The sequence below is a fragment of the Mchenga conophoros genome, linkage group LG12 (assembly GCF_057382185.1).
Source record: "Mchenga conophoros isolate Kocher_MC1m ecotype Shallow Benthic linkage group LG12, M_conophoros_male_GT1.1, whole genome shotgun sequence".
Lineage (NCBI taxonomy): Eukaryota > Metazoa > Chordata > Actinopteri > Cichliformes > Cichlidae > Mchenga > Mchenga conophoros.
Window position 1 is genome coordinate 19,279,006 of NC_140537.1, and position 20,224 is coordinate 19,299,229.

General features: G+C 41.4%; 2 protein-coding genes across 3 annotated transcripts in view; one reads left to right on the forward strand and one right to left on the reverse strand.

The window, feature by feature from the left end:
• The window catches only part of thbs4a (thrombospondin 4a), a 14,878-nt gene extending 14,394 nt beyond the window's left edge, over positions 1–484 (forward strand). Inside the window, exon 23 of the mRNA XM_085294208.1 lies at positions 69–484. Within this exon, the coding sequence (XP_085150334.1) occupies positions 69–124 (56 nt within the window). The 3' untranslated portion in view covers positions 125–484. The remainder of the gene's footprint in view (positions 1–68) is intronic.
• On the reverse strand, positions 480–19,780 carry serinc5 (serine incorporator 5). 2 transcript variants are annotated; one of them, XM_085294210.1, is made up of 12 exons: positions 19,517–19,780; positions 11,630–11,797; positions 7,565–7,743; positions 7,258–7,340; positions 6,876–6,969; positions 5,719–5,930; positions 5,105–5,197; positions 4,023–4,149; positions 3,485–3,554; positions 3,274–3,310; positions 2,747–2,888; positions 480–2,250 (listed from the first exon to the last, which is right to left on the reverse strand). In XM_085294210.1, exons 1-12 carry the CDS (start codon positions 19,541–19,543, stop codon positions 2,106–2,108), a joined length of 1,377 nt encoding a protein of 458 aa, XP_085150336.1. In that variant the 5' UTR covers positions 19,544–19,780; the 3' UTR covers positions 480–2,105. The 2 variants fall into 2 exon arrangements, with proteins under 2 accessions (XP_085150336.1, XP_085150335.1); XM_085294209.1 differs by having other exon boundaries at positions 2,747–2,891; positions 19,517–19,777.
• Between the last annotated feature and the right edge of the window lie 444 nt (positions 19,781–20,224).

Genomic DNA, 20,224 nt, shown 5'->3' on the forward strand with positions numbered 1-20,224 from the left:
AGTCGAGTCATCCATGTGAGATGTAGGTATGCTCATTTGATTTTTCTCTTTGTTTGCTTTTTCCACAGACACTATACCTGGTGACTACCAGGATGTGCTCAGAGCACAGAATGAAGAGCAGTAAGACACAGGAGAAACAACTTAAGCCCTGCTGTAAACATAGATTAAAGGGGCAGAGCGGCGGTGCTCTGAGCAGAGAACTAAAGTCAGATTAATGTCAGAGGAAACATCATGGGCAGTTTTAGGGATTGCATTTAGAAGTTTTAGGAAAGCAAAACATTGGGCATTATATACTTAAATGCAATGTAACTGAAACAGTGCATTCACTTTGCAGTTTTTGTTTATATCTCTGAAATATCGCCTTCAGTTATCCAGTTTATGAATGCCCTGTACATCTTAAGTACAATAAAATACATAGCATTTTGCAAAATTCAAAGCATGTTCCCATTATTACAGTTAATAAATAAAGACACCCTGTGTTGTATCAATGGATGTTTTATTGAAAGAGTGCAAGCAATGCAAACTCCATGGCACCTACTTCGATTTATTTCAAGCATACAAGATGTTTCTGTGGTAGTATACAGCCTTCACAGTGGATCTTTTGATTCATTTTTTTAATATATCAAAGTTGCTCAGCACCACAAAATGTCTACATTCATACCAATAATTAAAAGGCAGGGGAAAAAAGTTATATAAAGCAAAAAAATTCAAACAAAAAGCTTTCACACATCTTGGATGGTTTTCCAAAATGTACGTAGAAATTATAAAAAAACTGAAAAAAAAAACATGTTAGGAATCCAATTAGACAAAAGAAAAGCAAGAACTGAAGGAATTAGATACAAAAAAGGATTTGCTTGTGTAATATATCTTGTATTTTTATACAATAAAAAAAACAGTTACATAATAAACACAGGAGACCCTCTGAAACAGGTATGTATGTAAATTCGGCAGTAAACTCAACATCCAGTGTTGAATAACTTGCTGATAAAAGCGGTCGTGCTACTTTATTCTGACCACAATGATAAAATGGACGCATGTAACAAAGACGAGGCAGAAAGCACTTATAACTGTACAGAAAACAGCTGGTTTAAGTGTCTATGTATGCATGCAAATATATAATGCTTTCAGTGAGATGTTTCTCTGTAACAGATTAGTAAAGAAATTAGTAAACTAAGTATTTTCTGGTTTTCTGACATCTACCTTTGGCAAATGTTTCTCATCTGTGTCACTGCAGCTCTTTGAGAGAGGTGGCGCTCCGCTAACGTCACTCTTGCATTAGTCAGGTTGATTTTTTTTAAGAGTGCTGCCGTGTACAACAGCGACGATGACTGGAAACCTTTCAATGACATGAAATTTTCCTAAGAAAAGATCTGGCTCAAAGGGAGCACTGACATATTAAAACCTTAAACATTTTGCTTTGAATCTAAGTGGAAACTTCACAACACAGAGTGTCTAATATTAAAAAGAGCTGTTGCATAGAAAACCTCTACAAAAGGGCACAATATAACAAAGCGTCAACATGTACAGCTTAAACACGAGCCTGAGAGATGAGTTCAACAGAGTCAGGGACAAATCTAATTCAGTTCACACCGTATTCCTTTTTTGATTCCTTAAGACACATTTAAATAAATACAATATCTTCTGTAACATCTTAAACTTGAAATAAATATGTCCCAAAACCTTGATACAACTTTGTGATCTGACTGTACAGAACTAAAATGCCTGGGTGAGCGTGAAAGCAAGAGAGACACATAAAGAAACACACTTTCAGGTCTGAAGTCATCTTTAGGGGTTGAATGATTCCCAATGTAACTCAAATCCCATGATTCTTCAAACCTGTAAGCCATAGAAAACTTTGTGTGTCAGTGGTGCTAAAAGAAATAATAATAATAATACAAAAAATCACCATCAAGGTATTAACAGCTTAACATTGTAAAACAAAGTAAACACTAGCATATAAAATAAAAGGCAACAGATAATCCTCCATGTAAAACACTGAGGGTAGTGTAGGGTTGTGTTTCAAGGTATGGGAGGTCTGTGGTAGTCTCTCGGCCCAGAGTGTAAGCTTCCACCCGGCCACATCCAGACCACAAGTGATGTTATAACTAGGCCACAAAGCGCTTTGGGCAGACGATGGGGGCGACGAGGGTCCACATGTAGAGGATGAGACACACCCAACAGGAGGCCATCTTGACCCAGAACACTGACCAGCTCCCGTCCAAAAGCTTCTCAATCTTGTGGTTGTCGTAGCTGCAAGAGACACGCGGTAAGAGAACTGAGCAAACACGCACACTCTGGTTCCTCTCTTCAAGACAGAGCTGATGAGGTGCATTAAAGGCAGTGTAAACACAAAAACCTGAGGACTCAGTGCACTAAAATAAAAAGGCAAAAAGAGAGCACTGATGCTTTGATGAAGGCCACGAGACCAAAACGGGCAGAATAAACAGATGAATATACTAAGTGCATCCTCTTCAGAGATTAATAAAGAGGACAGCTTTGCAAGTCTAAAAAAAAACACCCCTCAAAAAGCCCAGTCAAATAAAGATATGCAGCAGAAAAAGGAAACCAAACAGACACATAGCAGACATAAGAAATGTTTCAGTGGCAAAGTGAAGCTTTGATTCCAATATTTTTCAGAGGTCTGCTGTCAAAGTGACAGAAACATCTACAGAAACACTTCAGTTCAGTAATTATGTTGCTAAATGTGTGAAGATGTCTGTTTTGAGTATGTATGGGAATCACTTACTGAAACCAGTTGGTGGCGGTCATCATGACATAGAGGGAGCCAAGGAAGAAGACAAAGTGAAAGAAGGCGTAGCTGTAGATGGTTCCCTCTCTCTCATCATACACCACATTCTGGCCTGAACCCGTCTGCTCCTCATCGTATTCTTCTGAAAAGCAGTGCAGTTGGGTCAGGGACACATTTAATGTGTAAAAATGTCAGTTAAAAGGGTGGTACTTTTCTCGTGGCTGTTTCTCAACACTGCAACTTTATTTCCAGCAGGTGGCAGTGTTAGCCTGCCCACAATCCCACTTACCCCGATCTTGTTTTACAGTGTAATACTAACCTAGTAACAGTGACATCATCTACGCTTGCTGACCAATGTTTTCTCACCGTACTCAGTCTGGCTGAGGAATAGCAATACCCCGTGTGTGTGCAAACACCATGGCTGAGTCTATACGTGTACAGACAGACAGGCCAAAGAGAGGCTGCTGCCAGGCAAAGAAAGAAAGATGTTGGAGAAGGAGGAGGGATTATTTGACTTTCCTCACCTGTGTCATCTCCAAAGCAGAAACAGCAGCGAGCTCTCTGTAAGGTAAAGGAAACATTCAGGTTACCACTGAGCTGGGATTAAATATATGAGAGATGTGTATCCTGGGCTTAATTTGTTCCATTTACTAAGGGCATCTAATGCCTGGTAGGTATGCATTTAACCAGTCTGCACATTTAATTAACCCACACACGGTAAGGCTGTGCATTTACCTCTGTCTCCGGCTCAGTGTTCCTACACACTCTGAGCGCTGCTGAGCTTCGTCGAGTGGTGGACGTCAAGCTAGAGGTAGAGTGGACAAAGAGAAAGAAAAGAGAGAGATGAAAGGAAGCAAGACTGTAATTCCGTCACTCTGCATTCCCCCCAGTAATTTGCAGTTTGAGATTGCTGCAGAGTCCAATTTCCTTCTATTCGGGGAATGGCCACAAGAGACAGGATGCCTCCACTTGATGGAAAACATATGTGAACAAAAGCAAAGAGTCATAGTTCTTGTCTCGCTCAGCCATAGCCAATCACGTGCTGCCTCTTCAGAGTCACAGCCAATCCAAACTAGCCTGTCTGTGTCCCCACAGCTTACCATGAAGTAAATTATATTCCACATCACCTGTAGCAGAAGTGCTATTAAAAGGTTTGGACTGTAATATCTCTATATGATCAAATCAATGAAATAACAAACCACAAGTATTAAAGAGAAAATGTGCATCTGTGCTCGTTAGCAAAAAAGAGAGGCAGGAATTGTGTATGTCTTACCAAGAGTAAAGGACACAGCCAAACAGGATGACGGTTCCCAGTCCAGTGACAATCTTTTTGTCGCTTTCTGTCCCAGAGTTGAAGGGGAACACACATACGGTAGTGTTCACACCATCGATTACCACCACTAGACAGACAGAAATATGCAGACAGAGACAGATGATTGAAGAGTTGAAAGAAATAGCAGGGAGTACAACTGTTTGATGGAGTTCTTTGGAATTGGAGTATTATAGGGAGTAAGGATATTGTGAAAAATGCAGCCTATGCTTGTGCTTGTGTGTGTGCGTTCTGGCACCATGTTAGCAGCAATGAAAAGGAAAAAAAAGAAGGAAAAATGGAAAGTTGGTCCAAAAACAACCGCCTTTCTAACAGTATGTAGGCTAACTGTTATGAGTAGGAGGCATGTCCTGACATTTACTTTGTGTCCTAACATGTCCAAACATTTACAAGAACTTTTTTGCACATATTTATCTCAGTGTAGATTATCCATTATATATTAAATTGCAAATTCACAAACATCTATATACAGTTTAATTTGTGGTCACATAATCACTACTCCCTCTAAAACTCTCACCTAAACTTTGAGTTAAGCCTTTATCGCTTTTCCTGATGCATTTTTTTTAATTTATGAACATCATTTCATGCTGTAAAAATTAAGATCTGTAAAACAGTCACTACAAAAACAAAAAAAAACTGCATTTGCAAAGTTCACTGAAAGAAACAAAGGTGGTGGGCTTTGTGAACAACTTTGCTCTTGCTGGGCTGCACAGTTTCCATTTCACAGCATGTGCATATGTGCTTGTGGGAATCTCTTTTCCTGTTCATGGTTAATTGCTGCCATACTTAAGGGAAAAAAAACCTCAAATTCTGCTGTAAACAAAGTTAAATGACTGTACATTAGGCAAACAGCTCTCCATGGAAGGATGGATGGGTGTATTGAACATGAGAAGGTGTTCATAAGAGCTTTGCAAATGCTAACTTTGTCAAAGCCTAACCTGTGACTTAACATAAATAATCAGTTTTTAAGCTGACACCCAATAATGTGATCACCAATGTGAAGATGCATTATTGTGCATACTCACTTTCTTTTGGCTTGCTGGAAAAGGCTGAGAAGGTGAGGTACATGACATAGACAGTGATGACTCCTGGCTGCAAAAGTCCTGAGTTGGGCTGCACTGCAGGGACACAAATGTGGGAATTTTCATTCAAATATTAATAATACTATAAGAACTTATTATTATTAAGTAAAAATGGTAAATGGCCTGTATTTGTATAGCGCTTTACTACTCCCTAAGGACCCCAAAGCACTTTACACATTCAGTCATCCACCCATTCACACACTGGCGATGGCAAGCTACATTGTAGCCAAAGCCACCCTGGGGTGCACTGACAGAGGCGAGGCTGCCGGACACTGGCGCCACCGGGCCCTCTGATCACCACCAGTAGGCGACGGGTGAAGTGTCTCGCCCAAGGACACAACGACCGAGACTGTCCAAGCCGGGGCTCGAACCAGCAACCTTCCGATTACAAGGCGAACTCCCAACTCTTGAGCCACAATCGTGTATTGTATTACAAACATCTTGCCACATGAAACTTCTAGGCTATACAACTATTAGCCCCACCTGAAATGCAAATTTGTGTATTTTAATTTAACTGAGTCAAATTCGATGCTGTGCCTGGTAGAACAGGTCCTTACGTTTCTGTATGAACGGGGAGATGGCCAGCAGGGAGACGACGAGGCAGAGGCTGCCGTTGATGCCCAGAAAAATCTTATTGAGTAGACAAGCCTCGGGGTGAGTGTAGAAAATACCCATGAAGATTACGGCTCCGACTCCAACGCTGAACAGAACCAGAGTCACAAAGGCCAGTGCTGCGTACCACAGGCGGTTATACTTCACTCCTGAATACCTGCAAACAGAAAGAGCGAAAAGCTAAGAGAGGAAAAAAATCACATGCTTTTCCAGATCACCTTTGACTCAATTTTAGTTCTACCTGTGTGGGTCAGTGTTGGTTTTAGGGACTCATGAAACTGTCTGTGGGTACTTTATAATGGGTCAGTGGTGACAAAGTGTAAGTGGGGACGAGTAAAACAACATAAAGGGCCCTTCACATACACTCATGGCCCAATATGCAGAGTTTTTGTGATCTAAGTGTTAAGCGTTGTTGAATGATTACTAATAATTATAAATAACACCGAGTGTGAGCCGAGGTTATTATAGCTAACCAAAACTGAACTGAAAACAACAACTAGACTCTTGAAAAAAGTTAACTGAAGCCATTTTGGGAACATGGAAAAATAAAATAAAACAAAAATGTAGAGGAAGTTTATGAATTGTGTTAATTTAGTAAAAAATTGCATATAAACTGTTTTTGCATTCTCAGTAGATCTGTATTTCAAAATTCACTATAAACACTTATTACGAGGGACTTTTTGGACAAAAGTGACCCCGATCACACTGTGCAGGCATGAAATATGAACAGAATGGTGTAGGTTAAGTTAAGAAAAACAAAAAGGCACATAAAAGAATTCAACTAAAAGGGAAGAAGTGAATACAGCTTTGTGCCTTCTCACTGATTTTTCTTGATCTGAAAATCTGTTTTTATTGAGAGGTTGTGCTGGTTTTTAGAAACCAATCTGCTGGATTTTGTGTGTAGGAAGTAGGAAGTCCTAAACCATATACATCCTGTGAATCTAACACAGCACTGGCCTGCTGCCAGGCCTGCCCTCCACCCACCAAATCACACTTTCTGCATTTCTTAAAAGTCAAACAAAAAGCATTACAGTGGTCTTATTTCACACAGTGAACCAGGGACTGAAGAGGAAGGTGATGAGAGAAGAAATGTTGCTCTCACCAGTTTGCGTTCCATCTGTGTGCAAACTCCACCAACAGCATGAGCTGGATCAAGAGGAAAATGAACCCGCCAACGGCTCCTATGTAGCGCCAAACTGAGCCAAAATGAGAAGAGAAAGAGACAGAGACAATTGTTTAACTGATGACAAGAGCTACTTGCCAGGCAAGCTGTGCCAGTATTGAAATTGTGCTCCATAAATAGATAGAGTTACAGTGACATTTGTAAAAGTTTACTCAGGTCAGATGACACAGGAAGTTGTTTGTTACTTTACATACATTTACACAGCTCTATGTTAGGTTACCTTATGCACCACTTTACTTATTTAAGCTTTAAAAGAAAACTTTACAGTATTGAAGCCTCAAGCTGAGCGTTCAGCTTTTACCTTCCAGGAATGTTGACTCATTGGGGAGGAAGAAGCCTCCAGCGCAACACGCCACCAGCGCGATAAACTTCAGTAACCAGAATCTGAATCAAGACGGTGATAATGTTATAAAAAAGGGGAAAATGCAGATAAAATTACACCATAAAAACAATGATTACTGACAACTGAGACACAGCAGAATATTTAATGCAATAAATCCAAAAATAACAAATTTAACAAATCTCGTGTTGCCTTTACTCGTGACTCTTGTTCAATATTATGAATGCAGCTGCTTTTTTTGATAGAAGATTAAACAAATTCTTCTTACCCGTTATGTACGGCTGCCCGGCAGCCCGTGCTGTTGTTGACCCGTATAGTGAAGATACAGAAGAAGAAGAAGAAGCAGGCCATGCCAAAGCACACCTTGTACACAGCAGCGTATCCAACCAGAGTTTTGCAGTCTTCTCCTGCATTCACTGTCTGGCAAAACTCAGCGTAGAAGGGGATCTAATTGGAGGAAAAAAACCAACCCAAAACCCCCAAAATACTCAAATTAGATCATCATGTCATGTCAGTGAAAAGCAACCCACCTCTGCTCATGTTTGTCTAGTATGAGGCCTCGGTGAAAGGGCCCAATAGTGTCCATCTATTCTGAGCGTCACGCCCCTAAAGGAGCAGAAAGAGAGAACAGGCAGCAACAACAACCCCTCTTTCTCTCTGTGGAGCCCTCTTTCATCCTTCACTCTCTACAGCCTGTTAAAGGGGCCTTACAACTAACTGTCAGTGTACACAAACAAAGGACATGGATGAATAAATTAACCACCTTTTGTCAGCGAGTCAGAGGAAATGGGAAGAGGGGAGAACACAGACAGCACGAGCAAGAAAAACGTGGAGATTCCTCTTAAAATAAACTGCGAAAGACTTTTCAGAACTACAGTGAGCTGCGTAATACAAAACTGGAGTTATGGTAGCAAAGATAAGGACCTTGCTGTGACATTCAACAGAAGACTGCGGCAGAGAGCCAACAGAAGGGACACACTTTGAATTCAATAACCGCCAGTCTCGATACGTCGTTCCCCTTCACCGGAACGAGCTGTGGGACGAGTACAAAACGTGCTTTTCAGGCAAACACTGCTTTTTGAGAGCGTTTCAAATCTTTACTTGGGGATAATAAATTGCTTAACTCGGCTTTACTAATTACTGGCAGAATCCTTGAAAGTTGGACACACGGGTGAGATGCCGGCGGATTGAGCTGTCATCACCTCATTGTGTTAGCAAAGTCCAGAGCCAGATCACAACGTAAGGCAAAAAGCCCATTTTTGGAGCTTTTGTCTCAGGTTAAGGACCATATTAGCATGTCCATGGTGTTGTGATTAAGGAGGGAAATGGGGCCGGCTGTTTCGGACTGCTGTAAATCTCTTGAGAAAAGACCGGCGCTCTCATACGCACAATGACTGCTCTCTTAGCTGGGACTTCCCACTGTGCTCGGTGTGTGACTGACAGTGTGTTTATGGGTGTGTGTGTGAGTCAGTAGGCTTTGTGTGGGGCTACCAGAGGCCATTTTGTGCCTTGGATGAGTCTTTTCCAGGGGCTCCATTCACAAAGAGACACACAGTAGGGAGTAGTTTTATTATTGCACTGTAGACACTGGCAGAAAGGAAGAAAAACTGCAGAAGGAGGAGACTGGTGAAAAAAAAAAGATCACCTACAAATATCACTTTGACTCAAGCAAGCCTGGCCAGTGCCATGGTAACACAGTCAGCTCAAGACATCTTTCCCAGAGATAGAAACATCATTATTTCCTGTTTATCCTGAGATCAATATAAAATGTGAGTCAGCGAGCGAGCAGTGTATCAGTGAACCAGGACATCACCTCTGAGACCTTGTTCCAGACTATATCTACACACTGTGTTGACAGTCTGACTCTCCCAGATGACAAGGATAACTATACTGTAGCAGACAACAGCCGTTATCGTGGCATTCCAGTTTAATGGGATTTTTTTTTTAGAAACAGTCACTGGAGGTCATCTTTCATTTCGTTCATTCAGAGAAGAAAGCAAAGGTTCACGAAAGAGTTTATCGTCTCCACTTCAAAGGCTTGATAGGCTCTTAAAACAAACAAAACCTACCAGCCAAGACTCGTGTCCTCAGAGCTGTGGCCTTGCTGCTGTGTAGATACACATATCTGTTAAAATAGCAGGATGTCTGTTTTGCCCATAGCAATGCTGTAAAATTTTAATTTTTCCTGTTAGCATCGGCGGTGTTAGCATAGAGGCTGCTGGCCTTGTTGTTTAGAGCAGACGGTGAACAAAATTGTTCAACCACATGACAAAATCTGGTTCAAAATGTTTTTGTTCTTGTTACACTTTCCGCTCAGTTCAGTTTCATTTTCAGGAGGTGAAAAGGTGTGAAGTAAGCTGGAAAAGAGTGTACAGACTAAAGAGTGAGGCGAAACTGTGTAAAAGGTCACAGTATTGAGGTTTTTATTCTTTTGTTTACCAGAGGCTGCGAGCTGACATTTCAAAAAGCGAGGGACAGAATTAAGACTTCAAAGACAGGAAAAAATCCTTACAGAGACAAAAAAAAGGCAGAAATAACACACACGGGACACAGCCATCAGGATGACATTTAACAATATCTTAAAGAAGACTCCACACCTATCGAGAAACACACTGGCCCTCTATAATGCAGTTTGTACAGCATATATGGGGGAAATGGTGAACGGGGACCAATTCACCATGTTCAACTGTTTCTATCTACTGAAGACCCAGGAGTCATAATCTATAATATAGTTTACATTACTGTAAATAAAAAAAAAAAAAACTTACTTCAATTATTATTTCTTTTTTAGATATGCCATCCACTGAGCATGTCCTACTTAAGTCCTTTATTGATATATAATGTAATTACATTTTGGGGGTGGGGAGGGTTGTTGGCAAAACAAGGAGTGTGCATGCATTTTGAGAGAATGATGTGATATATGTACTGTTAAGGTTCAAAATATTGGGGATGGAGACAAGAGAAAAAACCACAATAACAACACTGGTCCGGCCGGGTTGAGTCAAACGATGATTTTAATGAACACACGCGTGGGAGATGGACACTGATGCAGACAGCCTCAAAATCTCAAAATGGTGGAGCATTGCTCAAACTTTTATAGCCTCTGGTGCCTCCACCTTATCATACAAAGCCTAAACATTCACATGCTTTCTCTCACACAGCGCCTAAACTACGACCTTGGCTCCCTGTTTATCTGCTCCTGCTGAAATGGGGCAGAAAACTCCAGCACACTCTGTTCTCTTCTACTCAGACAAATTAGATTTCTTATAACTCAGCAGTATAATGCATCATAAAACAATATCATTCATTCACAACAAGTCAGCAGTTTAATGTAATGCAAATCAGTTTAACTAATGCAATCCGGTTGTTCAGTGATGACGCGACGAATCCTACTTCCGGGTCTAAAGTAGTCTGCGTTTAATATGGCTTTTATGTTGTTAACATGTTTAATGCTATGTATTTTCTTCTATTTGATCTCAAAAAGCTCCTAAAACAGTCAGTGATCCCTGTTGACCTCCCTCGGCTTTTATTACCGCTAATCATTTATTTAAGCTCAGTTTTTAAAACCTTAGGATGTAACTACAGCCCAGCCCATGCAGCAGTATATGAATGACTAACTTTGTATTGTAGATGAATTATCTCAGTTGTTCTCCTGGCTGAAGTTTGGTCCTTTTACAGCATCCTGCCATGCGATTACATTTGTTTCTGACCACCGAGAAAACTCACGTTAACTTTTATCGAGTGGAAAAAAAGTTAGCTTGTTTATATTATGCTAACATAGCTATGTCGCTAGCGGTCACTAGCACATCATTATATACCAGCTAGCCAAACTTCAGTAACCCTACAAACGTCACTGCTGTTTAGTTTTCTGTCTTCATTTATGCTGGAAGTGATAAGTAAGCTGTATGTTTTAATTTGTTTCCAAAACCCCGCAGTCAGGACATGCTATATTGTATTTAGATAGAAGCTAGCGAGCTAACTCCCTGCTAACTTCTAACTCCGTTAAATGTCATAAATTCCGTTTTCATGGATGCCTGGATGTTAAACTCAATTGTTACACCTGGTAGAGCAGAACGCTGATCATTTTATTAAAGATGAAAGACTTTAGACAGTTTTTCAACTCTCAGTAATGCCACAGTGATCGTTTGATATATGGACCTGCAGCGGAGTTTAGACCCAGACACGGCTAGTGACGTCAGACTGAACAACCGGATAGTTATCAGCTTCTTCTAATTCAGGAGAATAATGCAAACTAAAACTACATAATAATTCACAATCTTTAATTAGGGGTATAACATGGCATAAAATAATATTATAATCTAACAGTACTCACGTTCTCTTTCAGCGCTTGCTCCACAGTGGGCGACATCATGACAGCACAGAGGACGGTGACCAACAGGAAGTACAAGGCATACATGATTCGGGTCCCTGTGGATTGTTTGATCTTTGGGCAGCACTTACAGCAGCACGAGCAGGCCGCTGAGCCGCAGCAGCAGGCCAGCTGCATGCAGAGAACAAGGCAGAAAAGGTGGAAGAGAGAGGGGGACAACAACAACAACAACAACTTTATTATCACTCTTAAGCAGCTTCTCATACAGACGTTATGTGTTTTGTGGCGGAGCTGGGAAAACCAGGCGTCAGTGCAGTTATCTCTCTCAGCAGTTTCACTGGATAAAAGTAAACTGGTAGAAAAATATTCCCTGAAATCCACCACCCTGAGCATGCCCAATCTTGTCAGGTCTGGTTAGTACCTGGATAGGAGACTGCCCAGGAATACCTGCGTGCTAAAAGTATTCCTGGGCAAGAACCCAGAGTTGCTTCCGATCAATTTATTGGACTGTGTAAATATTACATAGAAAACGGTGCTAATGTGTTGTATAAAACTCTCAAGAGTACTCAATTCGAGCACAAAATTACTATACAGGAACCAGTCCATTTAACTACATTCTAACCTGGGATAAAAAGACATGGATGAAAAGACGTGCATGCCATGATATCTGCACACAGTATGAAATGTTTGATAGTTATAGGTCATATTTAATCCCATCACTTCAACTGATATAAAGTCAAATATCATATTATGAACATTTTAACACTCCACCCTTAGACTCTATTCAGTTATGGCAAACTGCATGCGAAAGAAATAATTGTTATCAGAATAACAGGACCAGGTCAGACTGACATGCAACATGCACACAGCAGAGATAACAAAATGATCTAAAACTAAAATTCTCAGCTTAAATCCTCTTAGTCAATGAACCGTACAAGGAACGTTAAAGGAGGTTTCCTGAGTTGTCTTCGTGAGATGCATTGCAAATCTTTTACTTTTAGTTGCAGTATCAGCAGTTTCAAATCTGTCTGGTCTGTGGGAAACCAAACAGTTTTGTTTGCTATTGCAGATGAGTTTCAGTGGTGTTGTGCAACCGTATTAGGGCAAACTTCATTGTATTAAAAAGCTTTCCATGCTTTACACTCAGCACTTAACTGAGTTTGTTTTCTACTGAACAGTGAATAACATAAAAAAAGGATCCCCATTCATGCTTCAGTCAGAGCCCTCTCTTTCCTTCACAGAAGAAACTTTTGAGGATTACAAGACAGTGACGGCAGTTGTCTGAACACACACACACACACACACACACACACACACACACACACACACACACACACACACACACACAGGCCTACTCTGTTTCTTCTGATAGGCCGTCATATAGGAGGAGGACAGTTACATAAAGGCGGGCCTTGTGTCCTTCAGGAAAGAAGAGGCTCTATAATTCTACAGCACTGGGTCTTTCTGTAGCCACCCCACCCTGCTTTTGTAAGCTTCCTACCCCTCACCATGCAGAATAAACTTCTATGGTGAGAAGCAAAACTTTGTTATGGGGAGCAGTCAGGTGTGGTGGCAGTGGCACCAAAGTTCTCACCATGCCTGACTGCTTCCCACAACAGAGTTTTAGTCGGGGTGGAGGGCTTGTACGCACCATTTCCATTTCTAAATTAATCCACTCTCCTCCTTTGGGACAGAGCAAAATCTTTCTTGAGCTATGAAATTAGCTCCTGTAATTATGGCATTAGGTGAAAGGCAGTAAATTATAAGCAAATGACAATAATGACGGTGGCATTTCTGTGGACTGGAACATCCAATGAAGGTTGCACACTGTCTAATGGCATTAGCTTATAGGCCAATGTGCCCACATTTAAAAATTTTTGCCTTAAAATTAAAAGATGAAAATATTTTTTATGTATACGTCTTTCTGCATCTGCATTTTAAAGCAGTGTGTCTTCCTGTATAACACCGGAAATGAGTGTTTATCTGATGCTATGTTGGTTAATATGTTTTCGTTTCCCTACAGACATGCTAATGCATCCTAGTGAGATCACGTCACTTTGTATTTTAGTCAAAACAGTGGCCTTATCTTACTGCTAGGAGTTTGTGTCCTATGTAAGTGTATAATATAGCTAGGGTGTACTGAGGTTACAAAGCAGCTCTGCAACACTGTCTGGTCTACAAGTAGCACCGTTTTAGTTTTACTGCCTCTCTACAGTATACATGTAAACACTGAATTGTTTGACTCTTTTGTAGGTGGTCAAAATGTACAAAAAATCCCCCAAAGCAAACAAACAAACAATCACATGCCAGCTTCAGTTCTGCAAAAATACCCATAAAGCTTCTGCTTTATGGGTATTTATATATTGTGTTTGATAGAATGAAAGCCAAACAGCGGAAGACCTGGAGCTAATGTTAGCACGTCTGTCGACGGTGTAAAAGAAGATGTAAAAGAATGAAGAATGATGATGAAACTTTTAGTAAGACATAGACAGCATCATCAACGTCTTCTTCAAGTATTTAGCTTGTTGGAAAAGTTGTTGCCAGAGAATCTGTCCTTTTTTCACTATGCTGGCTAACATTTTAAGTAAATAATAAAATGTTTCAACTAGTATGGACTTAGTGTGTAAGAGGAAGATTTTTTAATTGATCGTTTCAAAATGAATTAAACACTGAAAAAAGATACAGTTGATTGCTGAATCAAAGGTACCAGTACTGATATTGGCAGAAACGTGAAACGGCAAACAACAACAGCACAAAAGCAAAAGTGTCCTAAAACCGGTTGTACCACATAGAAGACATACAATGTCTTCATCGACAGCAAGCACTCCCTGCAAGCAGACGGGCCATCCCTGGACTGTCAATGTATCATGAACGTGCTACTTCTGCTGAACCATAAATTCTGCTTCAGGTGTGAAGATGTGTGTGACTTCATAATGGGGTGATATGGTACTATGAGGTCATTAGGATAAGATGGGCCCTGATTAATCAACACCTTGTACCTGAGGAGGAGGACTTTAAATTCAATTAACTGGGAGCCATTGAAGAGAGGTCAGTATAGGAGAAATACCAACCGTGTTGGTTTATTCAAGCATGAGAATAAGGATGAGCCTATAAACTTGGCAAATACTTCAAGCTAAAGGGAACACAGTTTATTCCCAGTTACAGTCCAGCGGTGTACATCTGTACACAGTTTACCAATGCTTGAGTATTGGCAAACTGTATCAAGACGTTTGAAACGCTGCCACAAAGGTCAAATGTGCTTATTTCTGCTTTCATGCGTACACGGGCTTGCAGCCTTGAATCTAACCATGTGCCTCCCGGCCTCAACACACAGCTTAAGAGAATAAACGGTTTCCTCTTTCTCTGCTGCGCCCACGTCTTTCTCAATGGGTGATTAATTAGCCACAACAGACTGAAAGTAACCAAGAAAAAAACAGAACAATTTAGGTTGTGAGGGTGTTTAGATTTAATTAGTTAGGGGGTGTTTCACCAGCGGACTGCACGCAGCACGAGGGCCCAACGGTAAACTCTGAAGAGCTGACAGAGAGAGGGGGTGTCATGAGAAGGGGCAACGTCTCGAGGAATTCCACCACACACAGAGACAAAAGGGTATCCATGGAAACCAGCGTTGACCCTACCCACTCGATGAAGCACCCACCACCTCCTCCACTGCCCCACCAGGATATCGACAGGTGGTGGGCGGATCAGCAGTTTGCAGCCCTACTTAAATATCAACAGCAGTCCCCCATCTGTCCCATAGAGCGGCATACCATGACACATTAAAGATGACACATGGCTACTAGCAAAGCACTAGTCTGGTCTAGAGTTAAATTAAGCCTAGACTCTCACAACCCACACAAAAAACCTCACCACACTGTGATTGTGGGACTTTCACGTTTCCCTTTTTCGTGTCACCAGACTCTCTGTTTCATTATTTTAACCCTATTCCTTTCATCCTCCCCAACATGTTACTGGAAGATTTAGTAATGTCATTTCTTTTCTTCTTCTTATTTTGTCCTCTTCGCCCTTTGTCTGTATTCTTCAGCTGTCCTTAACTATTTGTCACTGACCCCTCAGTGCTTCAGCTTTTCTAGAGGTGGTGGCAAAGACGATGTTGCCTTTCTTTTACACAAAGACATACTGACTCAGAATCCATCAAGACGGGGTGGATGGGACACAGCGGTGAGAATACACCTAGCAAAAAATCACATTTAAAATAAGGAAGCTGAATAAGTCTGAATAATATTAGCTTCCTTGACAGGGAGTTTGGCCTAAAGATGGACACTTGCATAACAAACGCGACAGTCTTGCATTCCACCCAAAGACGATATCTGCGACGGCTGTAAGCTGTTTGATTTCATGAGGATTACATTCCTTTCACCCCTCTTTTATGCTCTGCTGCCTTTCATCCTTAAAGCGCCCACGATGAAAAGGACTGGAGCATCGTGCAAACAGGAAATGGAAAGGGTGGCCTAAATCAAACCCACCGGGGTAAACCCCACCGCACATAGCCACGCTTATGCAACACAAAGAGAAATGGGTCGTACACTATACCACTGTAAGGACCACAAAGGAGAATGAGGATTTCAGATACAGAGCCAGTTGACACCAGTCCTGACAGTGAGTAAACAAGTCCATCTGGCAGACTCTGGATTTCTAAAAGAATAAATGTATTCGGTATCTGTGTTTTGCTGTATAGATTTCAGATTGTGACTTTACGTTTATCAGCAGACGTGTCATGATGCACACCCAACAGCAAACTGGGAAAAACATACACACACACTGACAGGAATGACTCATGAAAACAGGCAAAAACATCCTGACTGGAACAATGTGGAGCGACAACGTCCCCGCAAGCTTAAACCTCATGTTGATTCGCTCATTCGTCACATCTTATGCACTATTTATTCCATGCCCTATTTTAGTTTGGTACACAAATCCTTACAGACTACACTGTAGCTGGCTGCTTTAAAAATCTTTGGGACTTTTTGCTGGTTAAAGCTTAATGATAGCGGCCACTGTTCAAAGCACATTGAATCATGAGAAGCCACTAGCTCTGACACACCCTGTTATCTCAAATTACAATGCTTTGTGTTGCAGGCGGGTTACGGGAAACCAGCAAACAAAATAAAATTTAGGGCAACAGAAGACAATGCGGGATCTTCCTCACATGTCCAGTTGGCCCAAGCTTCCAGACCAAGATCTACTCCCCTTTCCCTCATACTGTTGAGTGACAGCTCTACTATTGTCTATATAGCTAGGCAGCTGTATACACACAGCAAAAATGTATCACTCCACTGTTTCCTGTACACAAAGGGAGGTCTTTGCTCTCTCTCTCTTGGCAAATATACCCCCCTAGCTACAACCAACACAGAGAAACTTTAGTCCGGTGGAGAGAAAAGAAAAGAAAGTAACAAAAGAGACAAAAAAAAAAAAAGTGGTACAGCGAGGAGCAAAAATGAACAAATTCTAGCAGATGAAGGTGTTTGTCATGAAATAAGCAAAGGAACCAAACTAAACAAGAACAGGAAGATGGTCAAGATACAAGGCGGTATCACTTTTTTTTTTTTTTGTTCACACGGGAGTCCGTTTCACTTCTCAGAATCAGTTGTGAGTTTCAAAACACAACCAGCTAATAATCAAGGATAAATTACAGAGACACAGACATATGTGATGAGGGGGAGGTTGAGAAAGAGACATTAACACTGGTTTGTGGCAATTCAGTGGGAAACAAAAGGGATGAAGGGCTGCTAGACATGTCCCGGTTTGGGAAAACAAGTTCCTGCTGCTCGCTGCTGACCACAGCAAAATTCCTGAGGGGAAGTTGAAAACAGCAGACATCTCTGATGTGTACACAGTTAGAGAGTAATTCTGATCATATGACAGAGCCAGAAATGTATTTTGGATAGGAGTGCTCCAGATGTTTGCAGGCAGAATTCACTAAGGCTGGTTTTACAAGTCGAGTTTAAAAGGTAATCACCTACCCCCGCTGCTGCTTTACAGCTACTGTGTCATGACCCCATTTACGGATGGGTCAGCTCTGTTTGAATGAGCGGTGCTGGCTCTTCACAAACCACTTCCTCTGATTTTTCACCACTCCAACGAGGGCCTGAAGACTTCTTTATCAGTATGTTTGCAGAAAGTGACACTCCATCCTCTTGACTCTTGTACCCTGGTAAGGGTGACTGCTCCATGGCTGTGATGCGTAAAGACACCCACATGATTTCAGTGCTCTCACCACACTTTCAGCCAACACTTTGCAGCGCTCTGAACTCCACTCAACGCTGAGCTAAAGCCTTCAACCTGCCCTTGCCCCCATCGCAACATGGCATACATCCCTGATCCCACTGAGAAATTACAAGTGAGCTGCTCCCACGTCGTGCTTCCTGCTGCCTTCAGATCTCTCCCAAACAACAGCCACCCTTGTCTAATTTCAACCTTCAAGCCAGGGAGGAAATTAACAGACCACACACCAGTTTGTGCCACTCTGAACCTCAAGTGTGGCAAATATATTCACACACACGAAGTTAAATGCAAGCATACACTTTAATAGAGATGGCAAGTAAACGGGGTGTCTGTGACAGGGATTAGCACACCACCAGCACAGCAAGACAAAACTGATCTTATTCTTTGCCCTTCATTTCCTCTTTAATCCCACTCTGTGAAAAGAGCAGGAAATAGAAGTGACCTCCCTCAGTTTAGGGATGTGCATATGTAATTAAATTCCTAGCCAGATCAGCTCAGCAGTGGTGACCCACTGGTCAGAGCCCAATCTGTAAGCTGTAGAAAACACGCTCAGCATGAAAGGAAACCTCTCTGACTCTGAACCACCACCCTTTTAAAGTATTTCTGTAGCTTCACGGCACTAGCACCTCTCATAAAAGTGATGCAAGCAAACAAATCAAATATCCACAAATGATTTAAAGCAGCAAAAGCAAGCAAATGTATTATAACCAATCAATAGCCCAAACAGTCACGCTACTGTTATTACAGGGCACAAAAAAACAAACTAAATTTAAACAAGAACATATGTGGCTTTAGGGGATTTGTTTGCTTTAAAATAACAATCCTTTAAACATCAAAAAGTAATCAAAAATCTGGTTGGCTTTCAATCCACACATTATGCAACCCAAAAGTACTGCTTTAGTGATGTATAATTACAAAAATAACAGATACAAAACAACTGTCCTTTAAAAAGCAACATAGCACATTTAAAACGGTGCCGAAACAGAAAAGAAACCAAGACAAAGACAGACTTATTGTTTTTGTTGGGTATATAGCTATGTTTACTTTTCAGCAGAGCCTTTCAGCACCTATATACGTAAATAACTGTAAATAGTTAGACCGAGCCACAGCTGGCTAGCCTCTTCTTTAGCTCCTTCATCTGTTTCAGTGTTTTAGGAGCTGGGGAATAAGATGTGCTTAAAAAAGAAGTGTAACTGTCCTCCACAGCACTCACTTAATCACAGCCATGGCTCGTTGTTGGCTGTACCCGTCAACACATTTCTGTATTAACGGCCACATTTCCCGTAGTTTTGCCTCGCTTTGCTTTGTCCTCTAACGGCTTTACAGTGAAGTTATCCAGTCAGCTCAATGAGGAGGAGGAGGAGGAGGAGGAGGAAGAATGGGGGTTATAATTAATTATTTCGCGCTGTTATTACATTAAAAGGCAGCTCAATAAGGCTGACGGGAATCACCGAGACTCGGGACAGAGGCTGGCTGGCTTTAGCCGACGGTAAACGGCGAGAGACGAGGACAAAAAACAGTAAACAATACGGGAAGGGTCAACGTTGAGCACGTCTCATTGTTACAGCGTTTCAAACCGCTGAAGAGCAACAAACACACACGCACTCACACAACAGTAAGTCAGGGTCGGCTATTGTTACTCACCTGCGCGATACAACAAGGAGTACACATGACGAGGGGGCAGAATAAATAAAATCCGTTTCAGAGTGAGGACAGCTCGGGGATTTCTCAGCCGCTTTCCTTCAAAATCAGCGACACACGGGGAACCAAAGCGATTCTGCTCCGTCCACCCAGCCTTCCTGTCCCCCGCTCCTCTTCTGGTCTCTCCTCCCACTGACTGACTGACTGACTGCACATCACCGCCAAACAACAAGGCTCAGCGCAGAGCTGCACCGGCTCTGCCACAGAGAGCATCGGAGAGATGACTAAATAGGTTACGGTATATCACATTTACTGTCATTAAAAAAAAAAAATCCTTATTGGCATTCTCAGATTACACGTTAGGCGTAACACAAAGCCACGTGCCACACAAGTTAGACCCCTGGCCTGAATGTTTAAAATATATGAAATAATATGGATTTTAAAATACTATCAGAAAGCTGTATTAAAAGTAAAAAAACAAAAAACAAAAAAACAAAAACAAAACTCCAAACAAACAAACAAACAAACAACAACAAAAACAAAAAACAAAAACAAAGGGGTCGGTGCAGGATTAAAAAATAAAATTATAAAAATTGTCAACAGCTATATCCAGACACAGGATGACCTGGATCTGATCCCTCCATGGCTCATTAATCATCAGCGCGGAGCTGTTAAGTACAGGTGGTATTCTGCTTATATTCACAATTAATT

Excerpts from the sequence above, each read along its gene's own strand:
- serinc5 (XM_085294209.1), bottom strand. The coding sequence starts at position 19,543 with ATGTGTACTCCTTGTTGTATCGCGCAG. Across the intron at positions 7,341-7,564 it reads CGGGCAGCCGTACATAACGG|ATTCTGGTTACTGAAGTTTA; the intron begins GTAAGAAGAATT and ends GTCTTGATTCAG. Across the intron at positions 2,251-2,746 it reads ACCGCCACCAACTGGTTTCA|CTACGACAACCACAAGATTG; the intron begins GTAAGTGATTCC and ends TGTCTCTTGCAG.